Here is a 25,601-nt window from a genome sequence, read left to right as displayed (position 1 = left end):
GTGAACTGGGCAGTTGAATGGGAACCACAGCGAATGTCCCAAGCGAGGAGTCGGATTCACGCATGCAGCATTAAGACAGCGACTGAGCAAGTGGTGGTCGCACCGGTCAAAGGCAGTGAAGGCATCTTCAATGAAGCATTTACCTTGCACGCTACATTACAGAATACACGACTGTAATGTGATGTAGCTGCTGGTTGTATATGCGTATGTATATTCAACCAGCGCTTAACTTCAGTCGGAATAGTCTAAAACGCTGTTCGGGGAATAATTTCAGCGCCCCATAATCCATCTCAGATTTTGTCTTCACGATAAAATAAATATGGATGGGCGTACCTTGCACTCTAGTGGTAGTGCCTTACACCGACGGTCCCTTCTGCGCGGCGGCCTGGCGGAGTGATGGAAATGATCGGATGAGAACTGAAGTCCTGAGCACGCGCAACGGTGGCGTGGCGAGCGGGAGACTCCCTTGTTGCGGTGTGACGCTTTGCCTGGGGGGGTTGAGAGGCCGAGCTCTTGGGAGGACGCCCCAAGAATCTGGGCAATGTGTGTGTGGGGCGGCGGGAGACATTGCGTGGGGCGCGCGTGACACCCCACGCGCTCCGCGAGTGGCGCGCGAGTGTGAAGAGGTGCACGCGACGGAGTGTCACAAAGCCACCGCTAACACGGCGATGATAAATAATAATGATGAATACCATTATTGTTGAATTACGACCGCGAACCCTGGAATTTATCGCACTGGCTCAGGGCTGCGAGTGGAGCACAGCGCTGCACGACGCTCGATCCCAACTGGAAGACAGTGGCGCCGGCAAACGACGGCTTCCTGTTGGAATGCGTCAGTGGCGTAACGCATGAGCCTGTGAATTGAGAAATTAGCTGTAAATGTAATTATCGTTCGTAGTTATAACTTAATTAATGTATTGCCATCGAACACAGATGGTTTCCGCATCGCGCGCTTGCGGCCGTCTGGAACGCTCTTTCGATCTTCGGAAGCCACTTGAGCTATGCACTTTTTTTTTTACTTTAGACTGAAAACTCATTTATTTAGAACCGCTTTTGTGTTTAGTTGTCCTTCCCCGCACCTCCGATTAGCATGGTTCGCTACGTACGGTGCGAAAGAAGTTCAACATGCGTACATTATACAGCCTTTTAATCCACTCCAGGATAAAGGCTTCCCCATTCCGTGCGAGTTATAAGGGTTGTTTGACCATACTTCACCACGATGGCCCGTGTGGGTTGCTGAAGGGGGTGGCCAGGATTACGACAGATAGTACTTGGCACTGATGTTAGCTGTGGCCAGAAAATTAATTGAGCGTCTTCGGTTTATGGCGAGGCACGCTAACCAGTACTGCACACCGGAGCTCAATCCGCTTAGAAAGTATATGGGATTTGGACAACCAATTTATGGCACAGAAAATGTACGACATACAAAGTTTAAACGGCAACATTTATTCAATGTTTGAACGTCAACTTAGGTTTCCAGAAGAAATGAAATCATCACCGCCCCATAAGTGTCCACCGATCGCCAAACGATGACGACCCAAGCAAACACTCTCTCCCTCTCCCCCCATCGGCAAGCCTCAACATTCTCCCTCTCAACTCGTGACACAATCAGTGCAATGCGAGAGAAACGGAAGCAACCCCCCCCCCCCCCCCAGAGACTCCGTGAACACCATGCCTGCTTGAGCAAAACGCCATGGACGGAATGAGGCACTTTTCAAGAGCCGAAATGTCTTCTCGAGATAAATGCGAATCTGCAGTCTCCAGCGGGACTTGCAGTGGCCAATACCCTGGCCGAAGTAATGTAGGATGGCTTTTACAGGCAGCAGGCACGTTGGGAACACAGAAGAGGCTGCTTCGGTTAAAAATGCACAGAGCGCAGGCGGCACATTGAGTGCGGGCATCTCTCGCGGTGTTTAAAAAAAAAAAGTGTCACTGCCCCCCCCCCCAAAACGTAAATCGTTGCCACTGAACTCCACGGGGGGGGGGAAGGGGGGGCAGAACAAGCTTGAAGGTGGCAATGGACGGTACATTTGTGTGGATGCACTTAAAACGCAGAGGTCAGCCAGACTTCTTCGTTGAAGTCGCACATTCCAGAAAAATATAAAAATCAACGTCCTCTGAAAAATGTTCCTTGCATTCGCTTCAGGCCAGTGCAACACATCGCACGATGTACGACGAAGCCCATAGGAGACCAGGAAGGTATCGGGAGGAGGTTTGCGAGTGAAATGCATTGTGGCCGTATGGAATTTTGGACAGTGCTGCTGTCGACATTGAGCAGCCTTCATCCAGAAGTGGATTTGGAATGGCTGAAAATGGTATACGTATGACAACATATGCATTTAATGTTAAGAGACTTTAAGCATATATTGCTGAAATGAAATAAAAAAATAGCTTCTGTTGCAACACCACATTTTTTAAAAATCCACACCAACACCTCAGCCATTTAAAAGGTTTGGAAACGCAAAAGACAAAACACACGTTTAAATCTGCCTCAAACTCTGCTGTAGCGTCCGAGTTGACAGTATTAATCGTGCTTGCAAAGTCAGTGGTTGTGAAAACATCAATCTCAGCCTAAGATTACACAGCCTGGCATGATCAATGACAGTGTGCGAACACGACAACACAGGTCTGACCAACTGGGTCCATCCACGAACGCGACACTGCACACCCAATGAAATTTGGCATCTGACAATGGCGTGGCCCATGTCCCCACAGTGAAGGTTTGCATTAGTTTGAGTAATATTAACGTGCAAAATGAAGCACAATCATAAAAAAAGAGAGAAAATGTCATAACATTTCTTTGGCAATATTTTAAACAATGTTATACTTTTGTCGAGACTGTCCGTGGAATTTAAAAAAATTAAAAACGTGGATGACTTGGTCGCACCGGGGCAGGAGAAAGCAAGACGCAGTGTCGACATTTCCTGCGCCCGTCACGGGACGTATAAACGAGCATTCTATTTACTGTGTAGCTTCCTGCGTGGCGTGTACTGGCAGGGGTCTGTGTACATCATGCGGTAACCCGTCAAGTCTCAGCCTACACTTGCAGCCGCGATCACTTCACTCCTAAACTGTGAGGATAACCCCACACCAACAGCTGACAGCTCACAGGTGACAATCGACACTACATTAGCCCTAAAGTACATCTTACACTATTGTTGCTTATTTTGAAATGCGGCATGGCTCATCCTTGAGGCCACAGTGGCTACAAGCATCCACCGTTCGGCAACGTATAACAGTGAAACTCCCACGTGGTCATCGTATCCAGAGGGCAGTGGTTTAGAGAGATGCACGGAAAATCGTGTAACAAAAAGTGAACCCAGGAATGAGCGACCTCGGCTCGTGCCATGGTCAATCTTAACTACTTCCTGCGCGTTGCACCGTTCAGAAGCTAAATGCCAACGGCCTGCTAGCCACGAGAGAGGGTTTCAAGGCAAAGTCTTAGCTCATCATGCTAAAAGGTGCTGTGTGGGTGTTTGGCACGTGGTGCTGTGCGGATGTTTGACACGTGGTGCTGTGCGGGTGTTTGGCGCGCCGGCGTTTGGCACGTGGTTGGCGTTCAGGCGTGTGAGTGTGGTTGTCCCGTTGTTTTGGGTGAGGGCCTTTAGAAGGTGAGGCCGGCCTCGTTGTAGACGCGGAACACTTTCTCGATGGCGTTGACGTACGCCGCCGTGCGCAGGTCCAGCCCCAGGTTGTACTTCATCGCCGTGCGCATGATTTGCTGTTGCAACGCACACGTTCACACACACGCGCACACATACACGCACGTGCACACACACGTGCACACGCGTGCAGGAAAACGTGGCACAATTAGCTCGGAGAGAAAAAAATACATCATCATACCTGTTTGCTTGTTTTTTTACCCGCAAATAAACGATTAAACTATTGTTTTAGTTTAACAGGTAAGGCCCACTGAGCTGTATAGCTCTTTTTCAGAAGCAACCTATCCACAAATGCTATGAAGTGGCTTATCACGTGGAAACTTAGAGCAGCCAAATACTCTAAACGCATGTTGAAAACATGCTCACAAGCAGGCACACTGACCACGGGGAGAGAGACATGCAAACTCTAAATATAAAGGCACCAGGGTTGGGATTGAACCCTCCTGGAAGCGACCGTGGCACCCACAGTTTCTACATGGTCAGAACTGCTTGCCTTAACATACTACAATTCATAGGCACGTAATAAGTCACCAGCCCCAGCGACTTTGTGAAACATCACAATGTGAGTTGCATTTGTACAGATCAGCCTAAGTGTTAAACTAGCGTTCAACAGGTTTAAGATTATCATAACTTGAAAAATAATGTATTCTCATACCCACAACTCAATGTGCTATTATGAACGCAGAAATCGACTGCAATAAGTGGATCGATGGATTGTCGCATACATCATAATTTCACACACATGTCACATATATGCAGCCAGCGAAGGATGTTTCCACCGCTCGACAATTACGTTCATGATTATGATGATGTAATGAGAGCGTCTGAAGGATACGCGACTCAAACTGCACGTGATGCGGCTGACTGATGGCGAGTTCTCTGTTTGATCACCACCACAGGGGAGTCAGGATGTAGGGCACATTCCAATTGCCTACCACACATCCCCCCCCACCCACCCCAAAATATATTTAGATGGTATTGAATGTAGCAGAGGATTTTTTGGATGTCATGAATGTCAAATTGTCAGGATATAATTCAACATTTTCATGTTTTTTTCATTTTATACACATTTAATCGTGCAAAACGAAAAACCGTATATGCTACTACTTTTGCTTCGTCAAACTTTGTACTCTGGTGGAAACAAGAATCATCCTGCGATTTTTATTCCATTTTGCGTGCGTCACCGATCATCGATCCCCACAACCGCCACCTCCCACCACCGCCCCCCCCCCCTCGTACCGCCCCTCCGCTTGTGCTTACTCACCCTTGCGGAGCGCTCCATCGTGTAGGCCAGCCCCGAGTGGACAATGTCCTTCTCTGATGCACCCTGGGAAGCACAGGGAACAGGGGCCACACGGCGGAGGAAACACGGCTGAGCAGCAGCGGACACCGCAGCAGCGGACACCGCAGCAAAAACATCCTCGTGACCACCCACCGGCTTCGTAGGATCGACATGAACCCCGGTTTAACTCGATTGTAATAGCGGAGCAGTGCGTGTGCCCACGTAAGTACATATTCACACGATGACGAATGGCTTTAAACGCGCAAAAAGAAATATGGCTACGAAGCGATGGTTTTAACCGAGCGGACACTGACAATTTTTCGTGCCTTATCGATCTCTTGCGACACATGTTGCTGACAGAAACGTTTCAAAGATTGCTCAGCAGAAGAAGAGAAATGAGTCGGTGACAACATGTTTTAACAATCGACGATGCAACAAGCTTCGACTGACAAATAAGTCTTAAACCACTATTGTGGATTTGTATATGTGTACATGCGCAGCCATTTTTTGTCAATAGGCCACTAGACAAGAGCCGGCCGTGGTAGTTATTTGACCGTATTTCACCACGTTGGTCAGTGTAGGCTGACGAAAGTGAGAGGAGAGGGGGGGCATAGGTGTAGCAGCATAGCACAGTATAATAATACATTTTCTGTACTGCCCTCTGCTGACAAGTGCCACGGCAGCCTACAAGACCTGTTTTACACATGGGTATTATAATAATTATTGTGTTAGGGCCTTGACACAAGAGGGCCATGACTGTTGCATACGAATGCGGTGAGGTTCGTTGTGCCAGGAGGCTTCAGCAGAACCACCGTCGTCGCCGTGAGTTTGTTGTCTTTCCCCCGCACCTCTGATGAGCACGGTTGACCACGTACGGTTCAACACACATACAACGGACGTGGCTCTTCACCGGCACCTACGGGGCCTTTGTGTGACCGAGCAGAGCGGCAGGGCGGGGGTTTGGTAAGGGGGGGGGGGGCGGCTTCCCTCCGCTGAGACACTCACGGCGATCCGCGCCTGGAAGTCTTCGGTGGGCACGATGGGGATGCTTCCCTGGGTCTTCCCGAACTTTCGCTCGATGCTTTCTTGTACCGAGTCTGCGAGGTACCGGTGAAAACACAGACACACACACGTTTTCATAAACAAAGATAAAAATCCCCCGTGTAGCCTTAACAGACTGAAAGGGCAAGTGCCGTTAGCGAGCACCTATGCAGGCCGGCACGGCACACGAAGGGGTGGGTGGCCTGCACCAACCCTGGCCGCCTTTGTCTCCCCACTGATGTTTTCACACCCCACCAGGTACTCATTTGAGGCTGAGTCGACCTAGGGGAGGCCCAGACCATTTTAGATATTTGTCACTGGTGTTGGCCGTGAGTGGGAATTGAACTCGGGTCGCCGGGTTCGTGCACAACGCGCTAACCGCTACACTACCGCTCCCCACCGGTGAACACACAAACCTGTACATTAACACGGACACTTACACATACATACACACGATCTCGCACATTCACAATGGTGCAAAACTAAAGCTTCCCCATGGAGGTCGCTTGAGCCCACTGCCCCAACACTGATCAGTGAGGGTTGGCCATGGGTGAGGGGTCCAGGAAGGATTCAGATACCACTCACCACTGTTGGTTGTCATGGCGATTCAAACTCTAACCACTGGGTTCACAGTGCAGTGTACTCACCCACTCCACCACCACTACCCAAGCATGCATTACCACTCACACACACGAGCGTGTTCGTGTGCGCGTGCAAACTCATATAGGCGCAAACATGCACGACCCAGCAGCAGCTAAACTAAAAACATGACATACACGATAAACAAATGGTGTGGTTCTGACTATGTAAAGTTATAGGTCAGTGTCGCATAATTAACACTAATTTGATTATTGTTGTTATGAACAATAATAACAGTTATTTAATGATATATAAAGTCACAAAATGGACGGCCATGATGCATAATGGCCCAGTTTAAAATCATAACAAAATAATTCAAGTTGGTTTTGTGTGGAAGTCGGTTCTATTTCTAGGCACGGAGGTTTTTTAGATGACGCTTGTGTACCCAGGACAGCCTCACCGAGTCCCAAGACTCTTTTTCAGGAGGCTCCTGCCATCCTAATTGAGCCAATTCAAAGGCACATTTACAGCATTGGGATGATTGGGCAACATTAGTTAGTGTATTTTGGAATTTTCTTTTCAGGTACGGGGAAAAAACCGAGAATCCAGAGGAAACTGATAGGTGCGAGGAGAAGTGATGCCTTGTGGGTCACTCACTCAGCAGGTGGTAGTTGGACTCGCGCTCGTATTTGAAGGTCAGGCGCCCGTAGCTCACGTGGTTGAGGTTCTTGAGCCACTCGAAGAAGGAGACCGTCACACCGCCCGCGTTCAGGTACAGGTCCTACAAGGTGGCACAGAGAGACCGCCGGCTCCGCCTCACAGAGTTCACACACAGCGCGAACACTGAAGCGCCAATACGTACTTCACTAGAGAGATTGCTGAAGTAACAAAAAAACAAAACACCACAGATGGCAAGACGGTTCCCAACCCCCCCACTCCCCCCCGACCCTTTTCCCCGTTAATTTTGCTCCGTTTCCCTCGCCTTCCCTTCCCCGTATAAAAAATCCGCACTCCCGCTCGCAGCCCCGACGCTCGTAGTAGAGCAGTGAGCCCATTCCACTCGCTTCTGCCCGTGGAATTTCCGTGCCCCCCTCCCTATTCTGGCTCGTGCTCTGTACCGGGCTCTTGTCAGAATAACAGAAAAAAACCGCAGATATATCACAGACTACATGTTTCCTAAGACAAGTTTCCCTTCGCTTTACGCAGTGGTAGTAGATGTTTTCCAAAAAAAGTGGCGTAACAAAGCGAAACAGCACGAGGAGACAGCTGCCTGCCGAGTAGCGTGTACGGCGGTAGACATGACGTTGACCCATGTCCGACCGCGCAGCCGCACGTAGAGTTAATTGAGGGCGACATCGCACAACCCGAACCCGCGTAAAGCGAGGGAAACCTGTAGGAATAAGAATACATTTTGAAATAAGAAAAAAATGTATGTCTACGTTGGTAAAAAAATTAAACTAGCCATGTTTGTCATTACGACTGTCTAACAATGGAAAAATGTATAAGCTGACAGTACTTAATTGGGTCAGTAACCACATAGCAACATTGCCCCCGACTAGCAGAGCGTACCTGTATGTGAAACGCAGCACCCTTGTGATGGACTTGCGCTAAGAGAATCGTGCGAATACCAAACGTGCTCGTGGTCTGATTGGTTTCTCTCTGAAGAAGGGCCATTTCCCGAAACGTTAGCCTGTTAAATATGAATTTGTAAGACAGTGCCAAGGATGAATGAAGTAAAATATTTCTTTATATTAGTATACATTTTGTTGAAAGACACTGGCAATAATCAGATTATTATTCAGCTTGTTTACACAAAAAAGCCTCACGGAGTCTCCGAGGCACTATTTCAGGGGACGCCTGCCAGGTGTTCCCAGCAGGGTGAGATATTGCTGCTGCTCTGTGTGTAATCCTGTCACGGAGTAATTTGCAGGTATTTTTGTTTTGCATTGGAATGTTTGGCCAATTACCACAGTGGCAAGATGTTAACTACCCCGCCTGATATACAGGAGGATGTAGGTTCGATCCCGACCCTGACGCCTGCTGTATATTTGGAGTTTGCATGTTTTTACCTTCCACATTTAGAAGCGTGCGTTTCGAATATTTGGCTGCTATAAATGTCCTCGTGATGGCAAGCAAACTTCGTTGAGTTATCATTTGTGGACAAGTTGCTTCTAAAAAGAGCTACAAAGCTCAGTGGGCCTTACCTGGTGAAATAAAAAAAAAATGTAGTTTATTGTTTGCTGTTTTTTGCCAAAGGAGGAAACCGGAGAACCCAGAAAAAACCCATACACAGGACAGGGAGAGACAGAAGGTACAAACTCCACGCAAAAGAACGCCCCGAGTGAGGAATCAAACCCACGCCGCCCTTCTTGCCGTCAGGCTCAGGTGTTAACCACTATGGCAGCGGCGGTGCCACCACCCAGCCCACTCGGCGAAGCCGCTGCACTACGGCGGGATTTGCCGTAAAACGGGAAGCGTGCCACGCACCGGGATAACCATGACGTTGTTCTTCAGGAAGATCTTATCCGCGTCGGGGGTAGTGGGTCCGTTGGCTCCCTCCGCGATGATCTGCACGCAAAAGCACGATCGCACGGCACCGTGGGGGGGGGGGGGGCCCAACCCGCCGGTCACACCACGTTGCTTTCACTGTTCCTAGGCAACGCAATTTCAAACTGTAGCGCAGACAATGCAAGCACATCTCCAGTAGATACTGCACGACGATAATGGAACGTGTGCGTTACGTGGAAAAATGAAAAATGGGGGGGTTGTGGTGGGTGAGGAAGTGAGGGGGTAGGGGTAAGGGAAGTGACAGTATGTTGCGATTAAAGACGTTGTATGGAGTCATAGGCAGAGGAGGAAAGGAGGTTGTTTGAGAATGGGATCTTAGCCGGAAGGCAGTTGGCTGAGCGGATGGGTTGGGGGAGAGAGTTGCAAACTACGGAGGCAGCTGCAGAGAAGCAGTGACCTCCCATTGAGTGGAGTTTGACCGAGGGCATTCTCTCCTCATGTTATCCCAATCGTGCTATCAGCGTTGCGTCACGGGAAAGAGAATGCATTCGGATCTCTCGCACAGCAGCACGACTGTCTGTGCTAGATAACTGCCCACAGAGCTACCTCCTAGATCCCTTCCAGATATCTCTGGTCAGCACAGTAAGTGGCTGCACTTTGCCATCTGCCCTGCCACAGAGATTAATGTTAGCAGCATGACAGTCAAACCGATATATTTTTCACTGAGATTTAACCAAATAAAGCGGGCACATTTCTTTCAGGCGATAGTTTTCTCACTGCAGTCAACGGTGACCGAACTGAACCCATCAAGTCGCTACGCTTGAGAGCCCAGTTTAACCACAGGCTCGAACCCAGTATCTCGTCGGTGCAAGCTCAGCAATCTGACGTCTGAGCCCCTGCGGCCGCCTGGGCTGCAGGCTTTAACGCAGGCCCTTGGTCGCTGGAGCGGCAAGCGAAAGAGAGGGGAAGGAGTGATGAAAAACGAGGTCGCTTGACCCCACTGCCCCAACGCTGGTGAGTGCAGGTTGGCCATGAGTGAGAGATCCAGGAAGGGTTTAGATGCCACCCGCCGCCGATATTGGCCTTCGTAGCGATTCGAACTCCAACCACTGGGTTCACAGTGAAGTGCACTCACCCACTCGACCACTACCCAAGCACGGAAAACCACTCGTGCACAAACCCACACCGCGTTCGTGCAAATTCATATAGGTGCAAACTTGCAAATATAACGTGCGCGACCCTGCAGCATGCAAAATAAAAACCTAACATACATGACAAATACACAATGCGGTTCTGACTATACAAAACCATAGATCAGTATCAAATAATTAACACTAATTGACTGCTGTTATTAACGCGAATAAGGCATGCGGGCGCCTGGACTGCGGGCTTTAACGGAGGCCTTGGCCGCTGGGGCGTCGAGCAAAAAGAGGCGGGAAGAGGTCACCGAAAATGAGGCCGCGTGTGCGTGCGTGCGTCCGTTAGTGCGTCCGCGCGTGGTTCCCCACCTTGGCCTTGATGCGGTGGGCGTTGAGCCTGGTGAGCTGCTTCTCTCCGGCGGCCGGGATGAGGATGTCGCACTGCGCCTCCAGGATGTTTCCGTCGTACGGCTTTGCCCCAGGGAAGCCCAGCACCGTGCCGTGTTGCTGTTGGGCGCCAATGGCAAGAGGCGGATCATCAACGACGTGCCAGAGACGTGGTCGCGGGCGAAGAGCGGTGTCATTGCGCACGGGAGGCGATTGTCACATGCACTGCGCTGATCTCTCATGGCTCAAATTCGTAAAAAACGATAAAAAATATTTTCAAAAACTATTTCTATTTTACCAGGTAAGGCCCACTGAGCTATAGAGCTCTTTTTCAGAAGCGACTTGGCCATAAATGATAGCTCAACGAAGTGGCTTATCATCGTGTGGAAATTTATAGCAGACAAATACTCTAAACGCATGTTTCTAAATGTGGAGGGAGAAACCGGAGGACCCGGATAAAAATCCACGTGAACAGAGGGAGAACATCCAAACCCCAAATATACAGGCGTCCGGGTCGGGATGGAACCCATGACCTTCTTTATACCAGGCGAGGTATTAAACACCCTGCCACTGTGGCACCCTCTAAAGGCATTGGAAAGGCCCCATATAAGTCAAACTCGTGGTGAAGACTATATAGAGCCCTTTTCTTAATCTGCTGCTGGATGACGATCTCACCATCCCACGCAGGTCGTGGAGGTGCTCTGACAATGGTGAAGTTGGGAAGCATAAATGCACGAGCATTTAGTACATTCCAACATTGGATGTTGCCGCAATGCCCGCTTCTGTCCGACACTGTAGCAGAGCCCGACAGCCCGTCCACGAAATCCTGACGTGCGTGGTGGTGTTGGCCCATCCGAGCACTATCCAGGTTCAAATCTGCTTGGCTTCCGTGATCTGTGCCATCCACGCTCCTATCTCAGCATTTTTTTCTCAACGTGGCACGTTACAAATCTTGGACTGATTGGTCTGACGAGGTCGGGCGCATTCCGGGCGATTTGGTGAAGACCACAATTGTTACTCACAGATGGCTGAATGGCAGAACAGAGCATACAAATGTGGCAATACTAATTAAGGGTTGCTCTCCTGGGCATGTTGGCAGCTTATGACAGCTGTCAGTTCGCCCTTTCCCATTCCGATGACGTATGTGTACATCATCAAAGTGAAATCAGAAGGAAAAAATAACTTTATCGGTACCGAGGTTCTCACAAGGCCACGCGGGAGGGCTTGTGGCAGTTTGGCGCCAGCTATCGTAGAGTGCAATCATGTCGCTACACTTCTCTGCGGCGAGTACAATGTTTTTAAAAACAACGTCGCGCAACACCTCTCTAAATAAAATTGAACGCTGAGCCGTGTGCGCGTTCCAAGATTCAGCGGTGAACGGAACCCCACCCTGCAACTTGCGGACGTCTCTGAACAGGAAAGAGTGAAACTAAAAAAGTGAACAGGCGTGGCAGTAAGCCAGGGTGCGGTGAGCACGGGCGTGCATCTCACGAGCTTGTACTCCTCCAGGTCTTTGGGGTCGATGCCGCTGGGGTTGTACAAGTTCCCGTCGAGCTCCCCGATGCCCACGCACTTCGCTCCAGCCCGGTGCAGGTACCGCATGGAGTGCAGACCGACGTTGCCAAAGCCCTGTTCATGGCAAAAAAAATGGAGAAACGACGCCACGCGTTCAAAAAGTCTGACCCGTTTCTCACGGGTCAGGGTTATTTTACATTGCAGTGCACCTGTGTAGGCCTGCAAGCGATGAATGAATGGTTACAATTCTGTCATTATTCTCTGTAATGTCTGTAACGTATGTCTCAGTCATTCTGTCGTCTCTAAATTGTTTCTTTCGTCAAGTCTTGATTTTAGTTTCTCCCAAAGAGGGAAACTAATAACTTCAGGCCTGCAGTATTATATATATACGGTAACTAAAGATCCTTATCTGCTCTGCAACCCCAAGCCCCGAAAACCACAATTATGATAAAAAATTTAAGCCCAGACTTCCCCCTAAAACCATGACATAAGCTTCTCTATCCTGTCAGTCATGGGAGATGTTTGATACTACTGCACAGCGCTAGTCAAGACGCGTTGGTAAAAAGGGGGGAAAGCCAGGAATGGTTCAAGTATCACTTGCCACTAACGATAGCGTTGCTGGGAACCAAACTCAGATCCGTTGTTGCAAGTTGCCCAAGCCACAGAAAACCGTGTTAATAATTCCCAAGATGACGTAAATTCCAATGGCATTTAGACCGAATTAACCGAACTACAGAAATGTATCGAATATTCGAGGAGCAGGAGAAACATCTTTAGCCGTCTTGCCTTGCTGCCTTGTTACTGACCGTACATTATGTATTATCTCGTATAATCGTTCTCATTCGTCAATCTCATTCACTGCAACCATTAGCAAAAAATAAACATTTCCCTATATCACTCAAGCACGCGCGCGATTCGACGCACGTACTGTCACAAGCGCAAGCACCGATTCGGATCGACTAGTCGTCGTCCCGCCCCTGCATGCGTGCGCCCGCCCGTACCTGCACAATGAAGGTCTTGTCCTTGAGCCCCGGGGCCAGGCCCACGGTGCCCATGAGCGACGCCTCGTTCATGAAGTTCTCGATGCCGTGGAAGACGCCGCGGCCCGTGGCCGACACGCGCCCGTGGATGCCCCCCTGGGTGATGGGCTTGCCCGTCACGCACGCGTGCGCGTTGATGTCCTGTGGGAGGCAGCGATTCGCGTCACTAAGATTTGTTATTTTTTGCCTGCTCAAGCAGGGAGACGTTTCTTACGTCGGTCTGATTTAAAAACATAATGTAAAAATAAGACGAATGAACGTTTGAAGGTGAAGCACCGATGAGGACGGAGCCTTTGATTGGTGTACGGTTATATCTGCTTAGTTTCATACGGCCCACGGCCACATGATGATGCCTTCCACTTGAAAACGGTTCTCAAAAAGATATTTATCCATCACCGCGAGCATCTTCGCCTCTCTCATCTCATACTGGAGGGCAATATTCAGAACCTGACAGCAGTGTTTCTCATGTTCACGCTCAGTCACTTCTATCATTTCAAGAGCCTCTTCATACCCGTGAGACACGCACGTTATTTTTCGCATGATATTTATCATTGGATAATGTTGAGGTGTGCGAGCGTGTTAATGTGTACTTGGACTTTGAAAGTGCGGCGCTGGTAGTGCAGTGGTAAGCACTCTGCGCTACAAACCCGGCGTCCCGAGTTCGATTTCCGCGAACGACCAATAACAGTAGCGAATATATGAACCGGTCCTGGGCCTTCCCTAGGTCGACTCAGCCTTCATTGACTACCTGATGCAATGTGTAAACATCGCCACTGGGGAGACAAAGACAGCCGTGCGTGGTCCTGGTCACCTACCCCCTCGTGTACCGTGCCGGACTTCACAGGTGCTACTCGCTAACAGCACTTGCCCCAACAGTCTGTTCAGGCTATACGGGGCATATCTGTCTTTCCACTTTCAAAGTGCACCGAGCCTGGCACAAGCGACATGGTGACGTCATCACTAGTTTGTGGCGAATGGCGGCTGTTGTTGTTGTAAATGTGTGGCCTGCCAAAAGCATCTGCAAGTCCTTTCCGGCCCTCGGTATGGATCCAGTTCATTACCCCTCCCGTGGTCTCTAACAAATAATTATTTAACAATTTGTATTTTACCAGGTAAGGCCCACTGAGTTATGTGCCTCTTTTTTTAGAAACGACCTGGACTCAAATGATTTCTTAAGAAAGTGGCTTATCACGTGGAAATGTATGGCAGCCAACCACTCTAGATGCATGTTTATAAATGTGGAGGGAAAAACCGGAGGACCTGGAGAAAAATCCACGCGACCACGGGGAGAGAGACATGCAGACTCCAAACATGGCGTCTGGGTCGGGATCGAACCCACGACATCGTGTATACCAGGCAAAGCAGTTAACATCTCGCCACCGTGGCTCTGCTGGAGGTGGTGGGGGTGGTGGGGGGCAGGCGTGTGCAGGGCCTTACGGTGTGGCCCATGGTGTTGGCATAGGTGTCGGCAATCCACGACATCTCGCGCTCGCCCGTGCTCATGTCTGGTGCTGGCACATCGATGCCCGGTCCTGGCGCGTCACAAGGGCAACACAGGTGAGAAGATAGCCCCAGGTGACACAAGTGAGATGATACCCCCAGGTGACACGGGTGAGATGATACCCCACATCCAAATCGATGCTCAGATCCTTGCGTGGAGTGTGACTGTACACTACTTATACATTGTTACGTTCTCAAACATGTGATTTGGCATCTAACATGTCCCTATATATTGCCAACGCAATATATACTGTGCTGTCATGAAAGCCCATCGTATTGTCAAGTTGGATGAATCAAAACAAACATCAGAGCAATTCACTGCCCGCACCCCCATCCCCCAACTCAACACAAACTCTGGCTCTTACCGATAAAGCCCTTCTTGGCCAGCTCGATCGTGAAGCGACGCGTGATCTTTTCCAATTCCACGTCCTGTGAAAGCAACGGCAGAGAACGGGGGATGCAGGGGAACCCGTGCCACAGTGTTAACATTTTCATTGAAAAAAAAAAATAATCGCCAACATGTGAATATCAATTTCAGAATGTCAAATTTGATGCTCTTAAAAGCAACGCGCCTGACCAAATCTACTTTCTACTTTTTCTTTTACCAGGTAAGGCCCACTGAGCTATATAGCTCTGTTTGAGAAGCGACCTGGCTATCACAAATTATATCTCAACGAAGTGGCTCATCACGTGGCATTTATATTGGCCAAATACTCTAAATTAATGTTGTTTCTAAATGTGGAGGTAAAAACCGTAGGACCTGGAGAAAAATCCACGCGACCACGGGGAAAACGTGCCAACTCCAAATATACAGGGGTCAGGTATCGAACCTACAACCTGCTGCATACCAGGCGAGGGAGTTAACATCTCGCCACCACTTGGTATATGCACCCGATCTCACCAGAACTCAGAAGCTAAGCAGGTCTTAAGATGTGGTGAAAATGCTAACAAACATGCTCTAATAATATATGCATTGTCTTTAAGACTGATTTTCATGTTCACCACAAGTACGTGTGGTCCATGCAGATTTGATTCCTTGCAGAAAGTTTATATTTGGTGTTTGTACATCTTAACACCCGTTTTATTGTCAGAAAGGGTAAAACCCATTCTTATTTTTTTTCCTACTCAAATACTCCCAACGCGTGTTTCTCTTTCACAAGCCCACGCTGACCAGTGTGGTGAAGTTTGGCAAAATAATCACCATGGCAGGGCATGCTGTGGTGGGGGAGCCTCTTATCCAGCAATGGATTGACATGGAAAAGGACTCGGTCAGAGAAGGGATGGGGGGGTCTCACACTGCGCCCATTGGACAACGCTGATTTTCACGCCGTTATCAGCACTTGTTAATGGTCAGCAAAATACCGGATCGTTAACTCGTACAAGGAAAGAAAAAACAGCAGTTCGCATTTTTCTTTTGCAGACGAAATGTGTGCCGCACTGAAAATCAACAGGTCACCACGCAAATTACTTTTTTGCACTTCGGTTTTAACCAATTATGATTATAATGCCACTGTGTTGAAAATGCTGACATTGCCACAACTTTGCAATGTATTAATAGATTAGCCAACAGCACCACCACCACCAGTGCACACCATTAATCTATGAACTCTGGCTAAGGTTAACCCACCCCACTCCCAACTCCCAGCCAGGTTTATCTGCCAACGTTTAACACATGCCATCAAATATTTTCTTTTACAGCCATGTTTTTTCACTCGCTGTATCTCACAAAAACCTAATCCCAATCCATTTGGGGCTGCCGAAGGTTGCGGACAGGGATCAAGGTACCGTCGGAGTAGCGCTTCTCACGTCCGGCGTGGTCCCCAGGATGCAGACACAAAAAAGACAAAGATTCCGCCCCCCCCCCCCCCGTGTAGCCTTTACAACAGACTGTTGGGGCAAGTGCTGTTCGCGAGTAGCACCTATGAAAGCCGGCACGGTACACGAGGTGGTGGGTGGCCAGCACCACGCCAGATCGCATTTGTCCCCCCAGTGGCGATATTTTTAAACACAACACCAGGTGCTCATTTTGGGCTGAGTCCACCTAGGGGAGGCCCCCAAAACCAGTTCAGATAATCGTCACTGGTCTTTTCCGTGAGCGGGAATCGAACTCGGGATCCCGGGTTCATAGCGCAGAGTGCTAACCACTGCACTACTGCTCCCCTCTGCAAAAACACACGCAGACGCGCACACCCACAATTCCACCAATCACCCAGTGGCATGGGTTTACACCCACACGGGCAAAGCTCACTGTAGATAGCCTGCACTAACAATGTGCGATTTTGCATCGCCAAGTGCAATCACAGTTAATTATCATAGCAAAAAGATTAACAATAACATCGTACAGATTCAGCGTTTCTGGTATACGTTGGGGTAGAGTGATGGTGCCGTGGTTAGCGCATTGCGCGATAAACCTGGCAACCCGAGTTTAATTCCCAGCCACGGCTAATAACAAGTGACCAGTGTAACCGGTGCTGGCCATGCCCTTAACCAACCTTCGATGACTACCGTGGTGGGGCTTGGTGGAAGAATCCCCATGTCCCAAAGGCAAAGGAGGCTTTCACCCATATTGTGCCCTGTGCTGTGCAAAAGATCAATAAATATTTTAATGCTTCGACTCTAACGTGGCTTGTATAATTCATGTAAAATAATTTGCCAGAATTAATAAGTGATGACACATCCCATTAAGTGGAGACAATGATTTTTCTAAGTGTACGAGGACTAAGTCCTGTAAAGATTCCCATTATCACAAAACTTCATGGGCATTCATTCCAAAACACCTGACTTTGCATTTCAATTAACCATGAAAACTGCACCAAACCGGCGTTAGTCGTGATCATCGCACCATTATTATCACGGGTCAAAATCCAGGCTGTTTATGCTTGCAAAACAACCCACTATCTGTCACTGGGTCCCATAGGGTTGCTGATAGCTGTGGAGATGCAGTGTCCTAGGAACTTAAGCAACATCATCAGATTTTAGGTTCAGCATAATTGTCCGTGTGAAAGACTTTGGTACAGGCTCGAACTTTAGATATCACACGTTTCAAAAGGAATTTGACTCCAGGGCAATATATGTAGGATGAAGTGCGTGCCTGCATGCTGTATACACACCGAGTAGTTTCTGGGGTTGATCTTAACTCCAGCTTTTGCACCTCCGAAAGGCACATCTACACACAAACAAGTGACACAAGTACACAATCAGTCAACGTTCAGACAACGTTTCCGGGAGGTTCTTTAATCAAGGACATTAGTGTGTTCATACTCTCCTGCATGCGTATCACATCACGTGCGCCGTGTATTTTTTTCACTGGTCAACATAAATGCAAGCGGATATATTTGTAATGCTTTCCAACTAAAGTTGAGAGCTATGGTGCAAATACAGGTTGTTAAGATGTTCAAACACCAAATAGACACCAATTGCCAAGGTACATTGAGGGAAAAAAGTATTTGATCCCCTGCTGATTTTGTACATTTGCCCACTAACAAAGAAATGATCAGTCTATAATTTTAATGGTAGATTTATTTGAACAGTGAGAGACAGAATAACAACAAAAAAATCCAGAAAAACGCATGTCAAAAATGTTATAAATTGATTTGCATTTTAATGAGGGAAATAAGTATTTGACCCCCTCTCAATCAGAAAGATTTCTGGCTCCCAGGTGTCAAGTAACGAGCTGAGATTAGGAGCACACTCTTAAAGGGAGTGCTCCTAATCTCAGCTTGTTACCTATATAAAAGGCCTGTTCACAGAAGCAATCAATCAATCAGATTCCAAACTCTCCACCATGGCCAAGACCAAAGAGCTCTCCAAGGATGCCAGGGACAAGATTGTAGACCTACACAAGGCTGGAATGGGCTACAAGACCATCACCAAGCAGCTTGGTGAGAAGGTGACAACAGTTGGTGCGATTATTCGCAAATGGAAGAAACACAAAAGAACTGTCAATCTCCCTCGGCCTGGGGCTCCATGCAAGATCTCACCTCGTGGAGTTCCAATGATCATGAGAACGGTGAGGAATGAGCCCAGAACTACACGGGAGGATCTTGTCAATGATCTCAAGGCAGCTGGGACCATAGTCACCAAGAAAACAGTTGGTAACACACTACGCCGTGAAGGACTGAAATCCTGCAGCGCCCGCAAGGTCCCCCTGCTCAAAAAAGCACATATACATGCCTGTCTGAAGTTTGCCAATGAACATCTGAATGATTCAGAGGACAACTGAAAGTGTTGTGGTCAGATGAGACCAAAATGGAGCTCTTTGGCATCAACTCAACTCGCCGTGTTTGGAGGAGGAGGAATGCTGCCTATGACCCCAAGAACACCATCCCCACCGTCAAACATGGAGGTGGAAACATTATGCTTTGGGGGTGTTTTTCTACTAGGGGACAAGACAACTTCACCGCATCATGTACCGTCAAATCTTGGGTGAGAACCTCCTTCCCTCAGCCAGGGCATTGAAAATGGGTCGTGGATGGGTATTCCAGCATGACAATGACCCAAAACACACGGCCAAGGCAACAAAGGTGTAGCTCAAGAAGAAGCACATTAAGGTCCTGGAGTGGCCTAGCCAGTCTCCAGACCTTAATCCCATAGAAAATCTGTGGAGGGAGCTGAAGGTTCGAGTTGCCAAACGTCAGCCTCGAAACCTTAATGACTTGGAGAAGATCTGCAAAGAGGAGTGGGACAAAATCCCTCCTGAAATGTGTGCAAACCTGGTGGCCAACTACAAGAAACGTCTGACCTCTGTGATTGCCAACAAGGGTTTTGCCACCAAGAAGAACTAAGTCATGTTTTGCAGAGGGGTCAAATACTTATTTCCCTCATTAAAATGCAAATCAATTCATAACATTTTTGACATGTGTTTTTCTGGATTTTTTTGTTGTTATTCTGTCTCTCACTGTTCAAATAAACCTACCATTAAAATTATAGACTGATCATTTCTTTGTCAGTGGGCAAACGTACAAAATCACAATGGGATCAAATACTTTTTTCCCTCACTGTATCATGTCTGCATGAACCAGACTCGTTTGTGTCATTTACCACAGGTGTGGTTAATGCAGACATGACCATCCTATAAGATTGAGAGCATAGATTCCAAGAACACAGGATGAGATGTTACTATCCTCTGTGCAAGCACTTCCAAGAGTTCATGAACAGCGAGCCTGGTGAAATTTGGGGAGCGCATCGTCAGTAGTGTACCTTTGGTTCCTAGGGTGTTTCGGCCTTTCATACTACTGTAGCTAAAGCGGGTGTTTCCAACATACTGCGAAGCATGAAAAACTACAGAAATGGGAAGCTAACCCATGACTGTCCCATTGGGGTCTATTCCCTCCTGTCAGCCGTCTCTCCGTGCCGCCACAAGTACTTTCCCCTGTTGTCAGCTGATCTTTCTCAGCAGTCACTGGACAAGTCCAGATATTCAGATTCCAAGAACACAGGATGAGATGTTACTATCCTTTGTGCAAGCACTTCCAAGAGTTCATGAACAGCGAACCTGGTGAAATTTGGGGAGTGCATCGTCAGTAGTGTACCTTCAAAGGGTAATCAAATGCGAACAATATGAACCAATGTGTAGAAAATAGATGTGTTGCTATTAGAGTTAGCTGATTAAAAACCAGACAAATTGAACCAAGGGTTGCACAAATATATTTGCCCTGACAGCCACCAATCAGTTTCAGTACTGATAATCAAATACTTCTAAAAACAAACACATGTTGGAAAGAGTTGCATAAGTCATGCATACACAGGCTCTTCCCTAACGAGTTTAAATTTCTTGTTGTATGTTTGGTGAGAGTTTGCACTTGGTATGCCATTGCAAGTGAACATCGTGTAATTGTGTGCATTATTTCTCCATTTCCACCACCCTTTACCCCCCCCCCAGGTGAACGATTAAAACGTACCCACGACAGCGCACTTGTAGGTCATGAGTGACGCCAAGGCCTTCACCTCGTCCACGCACACGTCCATGCTGTAGCGGATTCCTGGGAGTCCACACGCACCACATCACAACACCAATCACTATTTGGAACCATAGAGCGTAAGAGAGAAGGTCTGAAGCCTGGACTTGAACAGGCAGTCAGGATGTATGTATGCTGAGCTCCATTTGCACTGGACATAGTCAACCATGCTATCGGAGGTACGGGGAAGGACAACAAACTAAATACAAAAATTAGTTCTAAAGATATGAGTTTTCAATATAGCAAATTTAAAAGTGCATAGCTCCAGTGGCTTCCTAATATCGGAAGGAAGAGCATTCCAGATGGCCTCAGGAGTGCATCTGAAAGTGCGCGATGTGGTAACCATCTTTGTTCGATGACTAGCCAAAAGCCGCTGCGAGGATGACCGGAGTTCACGTGATGGTTTATGCTCCTTGACGAGATCAGCAAAAAGCATGGCGAATGTGTGACCTCCCACCCAACAGAGGTTAACCAGGGCTTCGACAGAAGACCTTGGTTTGCCGAGGTGGTGATGAGAGGGACAGAGGAAGGTGGGGGCCAGTCCATTAGTCCACGAGCGGGGCATAAATCAGTGCTACCTAAGGTAACACAACTTTAGTCGTACTCAATTATTCACATGGCCAATAAGAGTAGTTTATTTGATAACCCACTCATTTCAAATGGTTATCATGTAATTCACTGTTTTTGGCCACATTATGATATTGAAAATGCTAAAGTTATGCAACCTCAGATGGTATAGACAAAATAAACTATTTAAACTATTTTTCTTTTACCAGGTAAGGCCCACTGAGATATATAGTTCCTTGTCAAACATGAGCTGGCCACAAATGATAGCTCAACGAAGTGGCTTATCATGTGGAAATTTATAGCAGCCAGATACTCTTCAAGGCATGTTTCTAAATGTGGAAGACCCAGTGAAAAATCCACGTAACCACAGGGAAAATGTGCAAACTCCAAATATACAGGTGTCAGGGTCGGAATCGAACCTACAACCTCTTGCATACCAGGCGAGGTAGTTAACTACATGGAGTAATGGGCACAAAAAACAATTGCTCATCTGTTATCGGCGAGTATTGTACTGTGCTTATTGAGTTGCCATGTACGATGTTGTTCAGCTATGGACCTACAGAACAACACAGATAACAACACATGTATTTACACATTCTTGGAAGTCAACATTGCTGGGCAGCAACAAACATTTATAGACTTGGCAAGTGTGAAACAATGTGATGCGGTGGGTCAAGTGGCTGTCCGTGTGCTATATATGTAAACGTAGATGGCTCCAGATTGGAATGTGTGTTAAAATGCAACGGTGTCACACAGTTTGATTTAAACCTCACAGAGGAGAGGAAAAAAACAAGATGGCCCACATTTTATTGGGTATAAAAATAACTAAAACTGAAGAAATTCATCAATAATGTTGCCCGAAGAGCAAACACAAAAAGGGCCACTGCCCGAGACGTCTCTTGTAAAACATCGCCTATTATATTATACGTACTCTTTCCTTTTAGGGTAGTGTTATTGAAGGATCTGTAGTGCTTTTGTTATTTGTGTTTTTGCCAATTCAGTATTACAAAAATGTGTCTGGGGGGGGGGGTGCTCGCTGGGTGTGGCGCACAGACAGTAGATGTCATTCCTGCAGCTTTCAGCCAAAGGCGTGGCCATTTAAAGCACAAAGAAACAACCCGTGTAGAATAAGGCAGTGTTCGTGTGCATTTAATTTTTCTTCATGGGCTGGGGTCACCTGAGTGTGAGTGGTGTGTGCCCCATGTTAGACGAGGATGCTCACCAAGTTACACCGACGAGTGTGGGGAAGTATGGTAACATGTGTATCCCACCATCGCCTCCAATGCCAGTTTTGGGAAAACCTCCATCCAGCAGTGGATTTATCATAGCTGACAATGCTGATGTCTTAATGTAGGCTCCACTGCCTTTGTAACGCGATGATAACCCATCACTCGTTTGCGGGTGTCGTTGGACTAATGAAGGCTCAATATGGGATCTTTATTGCCAGTATTAAAATATAACAGGTTTTACCCTTTCTGGCAATAAAACAGACATCAAGATGTTAAAACACCGTACAGAATCCTTATTCAAGGAATCCTGTCCGCATTAACCACACGTACTTGTGGTGAACATGCAAACAAAAAACATGCTCTGATAATATTTGCATTTTCTTTGAAACTGATTGGTCCACACCAGAGACAGCTTTCTTTTGAGCCTCGTCTCAAAGTGTTAGACCAGAGAACGCCAAAAGGCGAACTGCACAAAGACAATGCACTCTCAGGGAATTTATAGCTCGGGGTGAGCAGCTACAATATGCTGAAAAACATTAGGGGGCCCTTACAAATCAGAGCCCCATTAAAAGATGCCAAATTCCAACGGCCCTCACTTAATGACGTCGCTCTTCGTCTACATCAAGGATGAGAGGTGGGTGCGGCGGGTGCCTTGGCTACATTTAGTTTGCTCTATAAGGAAAAGTTGCAAAGTTTCAATGAGACTAAGCCAATCAATGGAGGCAGGCAGCCCACTCGACACGATTATTATGTAACGTGCAGTCCTGCGCATTCCAAGTTTTCCATTGCCGTCAGAGCTGCGAATGCCGTCGTGCCTATGACCTCTCTGCCTGTGCCAAAGTCCAGCGGGACAATGTACGGTCCCTGTCTTTGGCAGAGGGCACGGAGAATTTGGAAATAAAATATCTGTGGGTAGTTCAACAACTCCGGACGTGCACTTAAGACGCTTCAAAGATGTGGGCAGCCATGAGTTTAACCAAGAAGTCCGTTTTAAATTGGGTCATACACTAAACACAATTTAGGACTTTAATTCAGAGATACATCGTTTGTCATAATTTCTTGATGAGGAAAAATTAATCCCCAAGGCCATCATTTCCTTCATAGATCATGTTGCACCTTCAAAATTACACCAACATACGAAGGGACAGCACTCGCGAGGTGCCGTGTGCTGCCCTCAGGTGAGATCGCCCCACCAGGTGACAACAGGTGATGCTGCCCCTTGAAAGAGTGACGTTTAGGTCACGTGACACATGCTGCCCACATGGAGATATTCTGACCAGGCGACACGTGCTGCCCTCACGTAACAAGTGCTGCCCCCGGGCGAAATGACACAGATGAGATGATCACCCTATGTGACACAAGCGAGATGACAGATTTGGGTGGCACAAATTATACTTTAATTGTAGGTGACACAGGTGAGATGATGACGATAGCCCCAGGCTACCCCTCACCACCAACCACCACCATCATCACCTCCTTTGCAGGGCGTGCGGTGCTGGCTGTGCTGCGCGCGGTACGCCTCGATGACCTCCCACTCGCCGTTGTCCCTCTTGATGGGGAAGCAGACGCTCAGGATGTGGTTGCACGGCTTCACGATCTTGAGGATGCCCCGCACCCGGCGTCTCTTCTCTTCGGGCGACTCCCTCGTGCGCAGGTCCTCCACCAGCTTGTCCTCCACGATGCTCACGCCGCGGTCGAAGAAGCCCTCGACCATGCGGAAAAAGTTGGGGTCGTCCACGTCCGTCGAGTCCGTCGAAGCCGAGGACGCCAACGTTGCCGTGGACGAGAGCGGCCTCGCGGTCGGAGCAGGCCCCGTCAAGGCGACGCGGGAGGCGGCGGCCCGCAGCGCGGGGAGGCTGAGGAAGCGGTGCATTGCGACGGGGGAGTCGAGTCGAGTGCGGGCGGTGGTGGTGGTGGCGGTGTGGAGTAGGCGAAGTGAAGCGGGACCCGGGGTCGGAGTCTAACCGGGGTGAGGTGGGGGCGGGGGCAGTCTGAGCTCAGCTGATGGGGCGGATGTGACGTCATCGGCGGTGTTTGTGTGGCCATCTTGGTGAGGGGTAAAGTTGATTTGAGGGAGTCGCGCAATGGGGGGTGGTGGGTGGCGGCCATATTGGTACAGGAGAGCCGAGTGGTGGTGGTGAGGGGGAAGCCGAGTGGTGGTGGTGGTGAGGATGGTGGGGTGATGGTGAACTGGTGATGCTGGTGATGCTGGTGCGTGACTGGTTTAACTCCATTGACCCCCCCTCCTCCCTTATGATAAGTCCAATGTCCGCCACGGTTCGTGACAAAAACAACAACTATGAGACTGTACTGGAGTGTAATGAGAGTGGTTGGCGCCTCGCGCTGTGAGTTCTAGCAAGCCCCTTCGCCAACCCGCGCTGAACCAGCGTGGTGAAGTATGGCCGAACAACCCCCTATGAGCCCACACGACCTGGGGAGGCCTCCATCAGCAACAGTGGGGTTTGCTTGTTAACAATAATTTGTATTGCATTGTCAACATGAGCACTGTTTCGACGCGTAATGGGTGCAAGCTGAATCCACGTGCTCACACACAGATGTGTGTGTGCTTATTTAAATTGCACAATTGCGGTCAAAGTCTTAGCAAATCATTGCGTTTCTTTTACAGCGTATTGTGTTTCTTGTTTGATCAAATGTTCGGTTTTGTTATTAGAATTCTGATAGTATTGTCGGTACTCTGTGTTTTATCCCAGGTTTCTCGATTGAATAAGAGAGCTGTGTTACGGCAGTCCTGTATATCAGACAAGGTCTTCGTTTGCACGCGGCTGGCGGGCGGAATGAAAGAAGATTCGACAGTGGTAAGTGCAGAGCTCCCAATTTTCTTAAAGAGAAAAAAACTACTTAGAAATGCTTTCCAGGAGCGTGCCGCTGTGTTAATTACGTGTCGAACTTCTTTCGCACCGTACGTAGCCAACCACCGCTGTTCGGACATGCGGGTGGAAGGACAACAAACTAAACACGAAAGTCACTTGGGATGAGCGAGGATTTGTATTCGAGTCTTGACAGTCGGGCACACGCAACTATCCACGTGTATAATAGTTTGTTGGGGGGGGCATTTCATGGAAATAAATATTAACTGTTACATGCGTCACTCCAGTGGGAATGAACACATCAAATTGATTTATTTTGGACTTTTAATTATTTTGGAACGAGTGCGGCTAGTGTTGATTTAAATCG

At 48.2% G+C, this 25,601-nt stretch overlaps 2 protein-coding genes across 4 annotated transcripts in view; one reads left to right on the top strand and one right to left on the bottom strand.

Moving 5' to 3' along the window:
• Positions 1–1,430: 1,430 nt before the first annotated feature.
• GLUD1 (glutamate dehydrogenase 1) lies at positions 1,431–24,394 on the bottom strand. Its single transcript, XM_078597712.1, has 13 exons — positions 23,880–24,394; positions 20,554–20,634; positions 17,764–17,819; positions 15,019–15,082; positions 14,591–14,685; positions 13,115–13,294; positions 12,090–12,227; positions 10,581–10,718; positions 9,052–9,132; positions 7,222–7,345; positions 5,950–6,041; positions 4,927–4,989; positions 1,431–3,721 (listed from the first exon to the last, which is right to left on the bottom strand). The coding sequence occupies exons 1-13, from the start codon at positions 24,277–24,279 to the stop codon at positions 3,605–3,607; spliced, it is 1,629 nt and encodes a 542-aa protein (XP_078453838.1). The 5' UTR covers positions 24,280–24,394; the 3' UTR covers positions 1,431–3,604.
• A 124-nt stretch (positions 24,395–24,518) lies between these two features.
• SHLD2 (shieldin complex subunit 2) overlaps positions 24,519–25,601 on the top strand; it is a 43,605-nt gene continuing 42,522 nt past the window's right edge. For 2 of the 3 annotated variants that reach the window (XM_078597708.1, XM_078597705.1), the window contains exons 1-2: positions 24,519–24,617; positions 25,118–25,222. The gene's annotated coding sequence lies outside the window, so the exon portion shown is untranslated. The other variant, XM_078597706.1, reaches the window with a different exon arrangement.

This window comes from Lampetra planeri, chromosome 9 (assembly GCF_965212315.1).
Source record: "Lampetra planeri chromosome 9, kcLamPlan1.2.h2, whole genome shotgun sequence".
NCBI classification, from domain to species: domain Eukaryota; kingdom Metazoa; phylum Chordata; class Hyperoartia; order Petromyzontiformes; family Petromyzontidae; genus Lampetra; species Lampetra planeri.
This window is presented reverse-complemented; position numbering and strand designations above follow the sequence as displayed.

What these genes read in the sequence shown, in the direction of transcription:
- GLUD1 (XM_078597712.1), bottom strand. Translation starts at nt 24,279, where the DNA reads ATGCACCGCTTCCTCAGCCTCCCCGCGCTGCGGGCCGCCGCCTCCCGC. An exon ending in CCAACACCATGGGCCACACC is followed by an intron (nt 13,295 to 14,590) that starts GTAAGGCCCTGC and finishes TGCCTCCCACAG; the next exon opens with GACATCAACGCGCACGCGTG. An exon ending in ACCTGGAGGAGTACAAGCTC is followed by an intron (nt 10,719 to 12,089) that starts GTGAGATGCACG and finishes GGCGCCCAACAG; the next exon opens with CAACACGGCACGGTGCTGGG.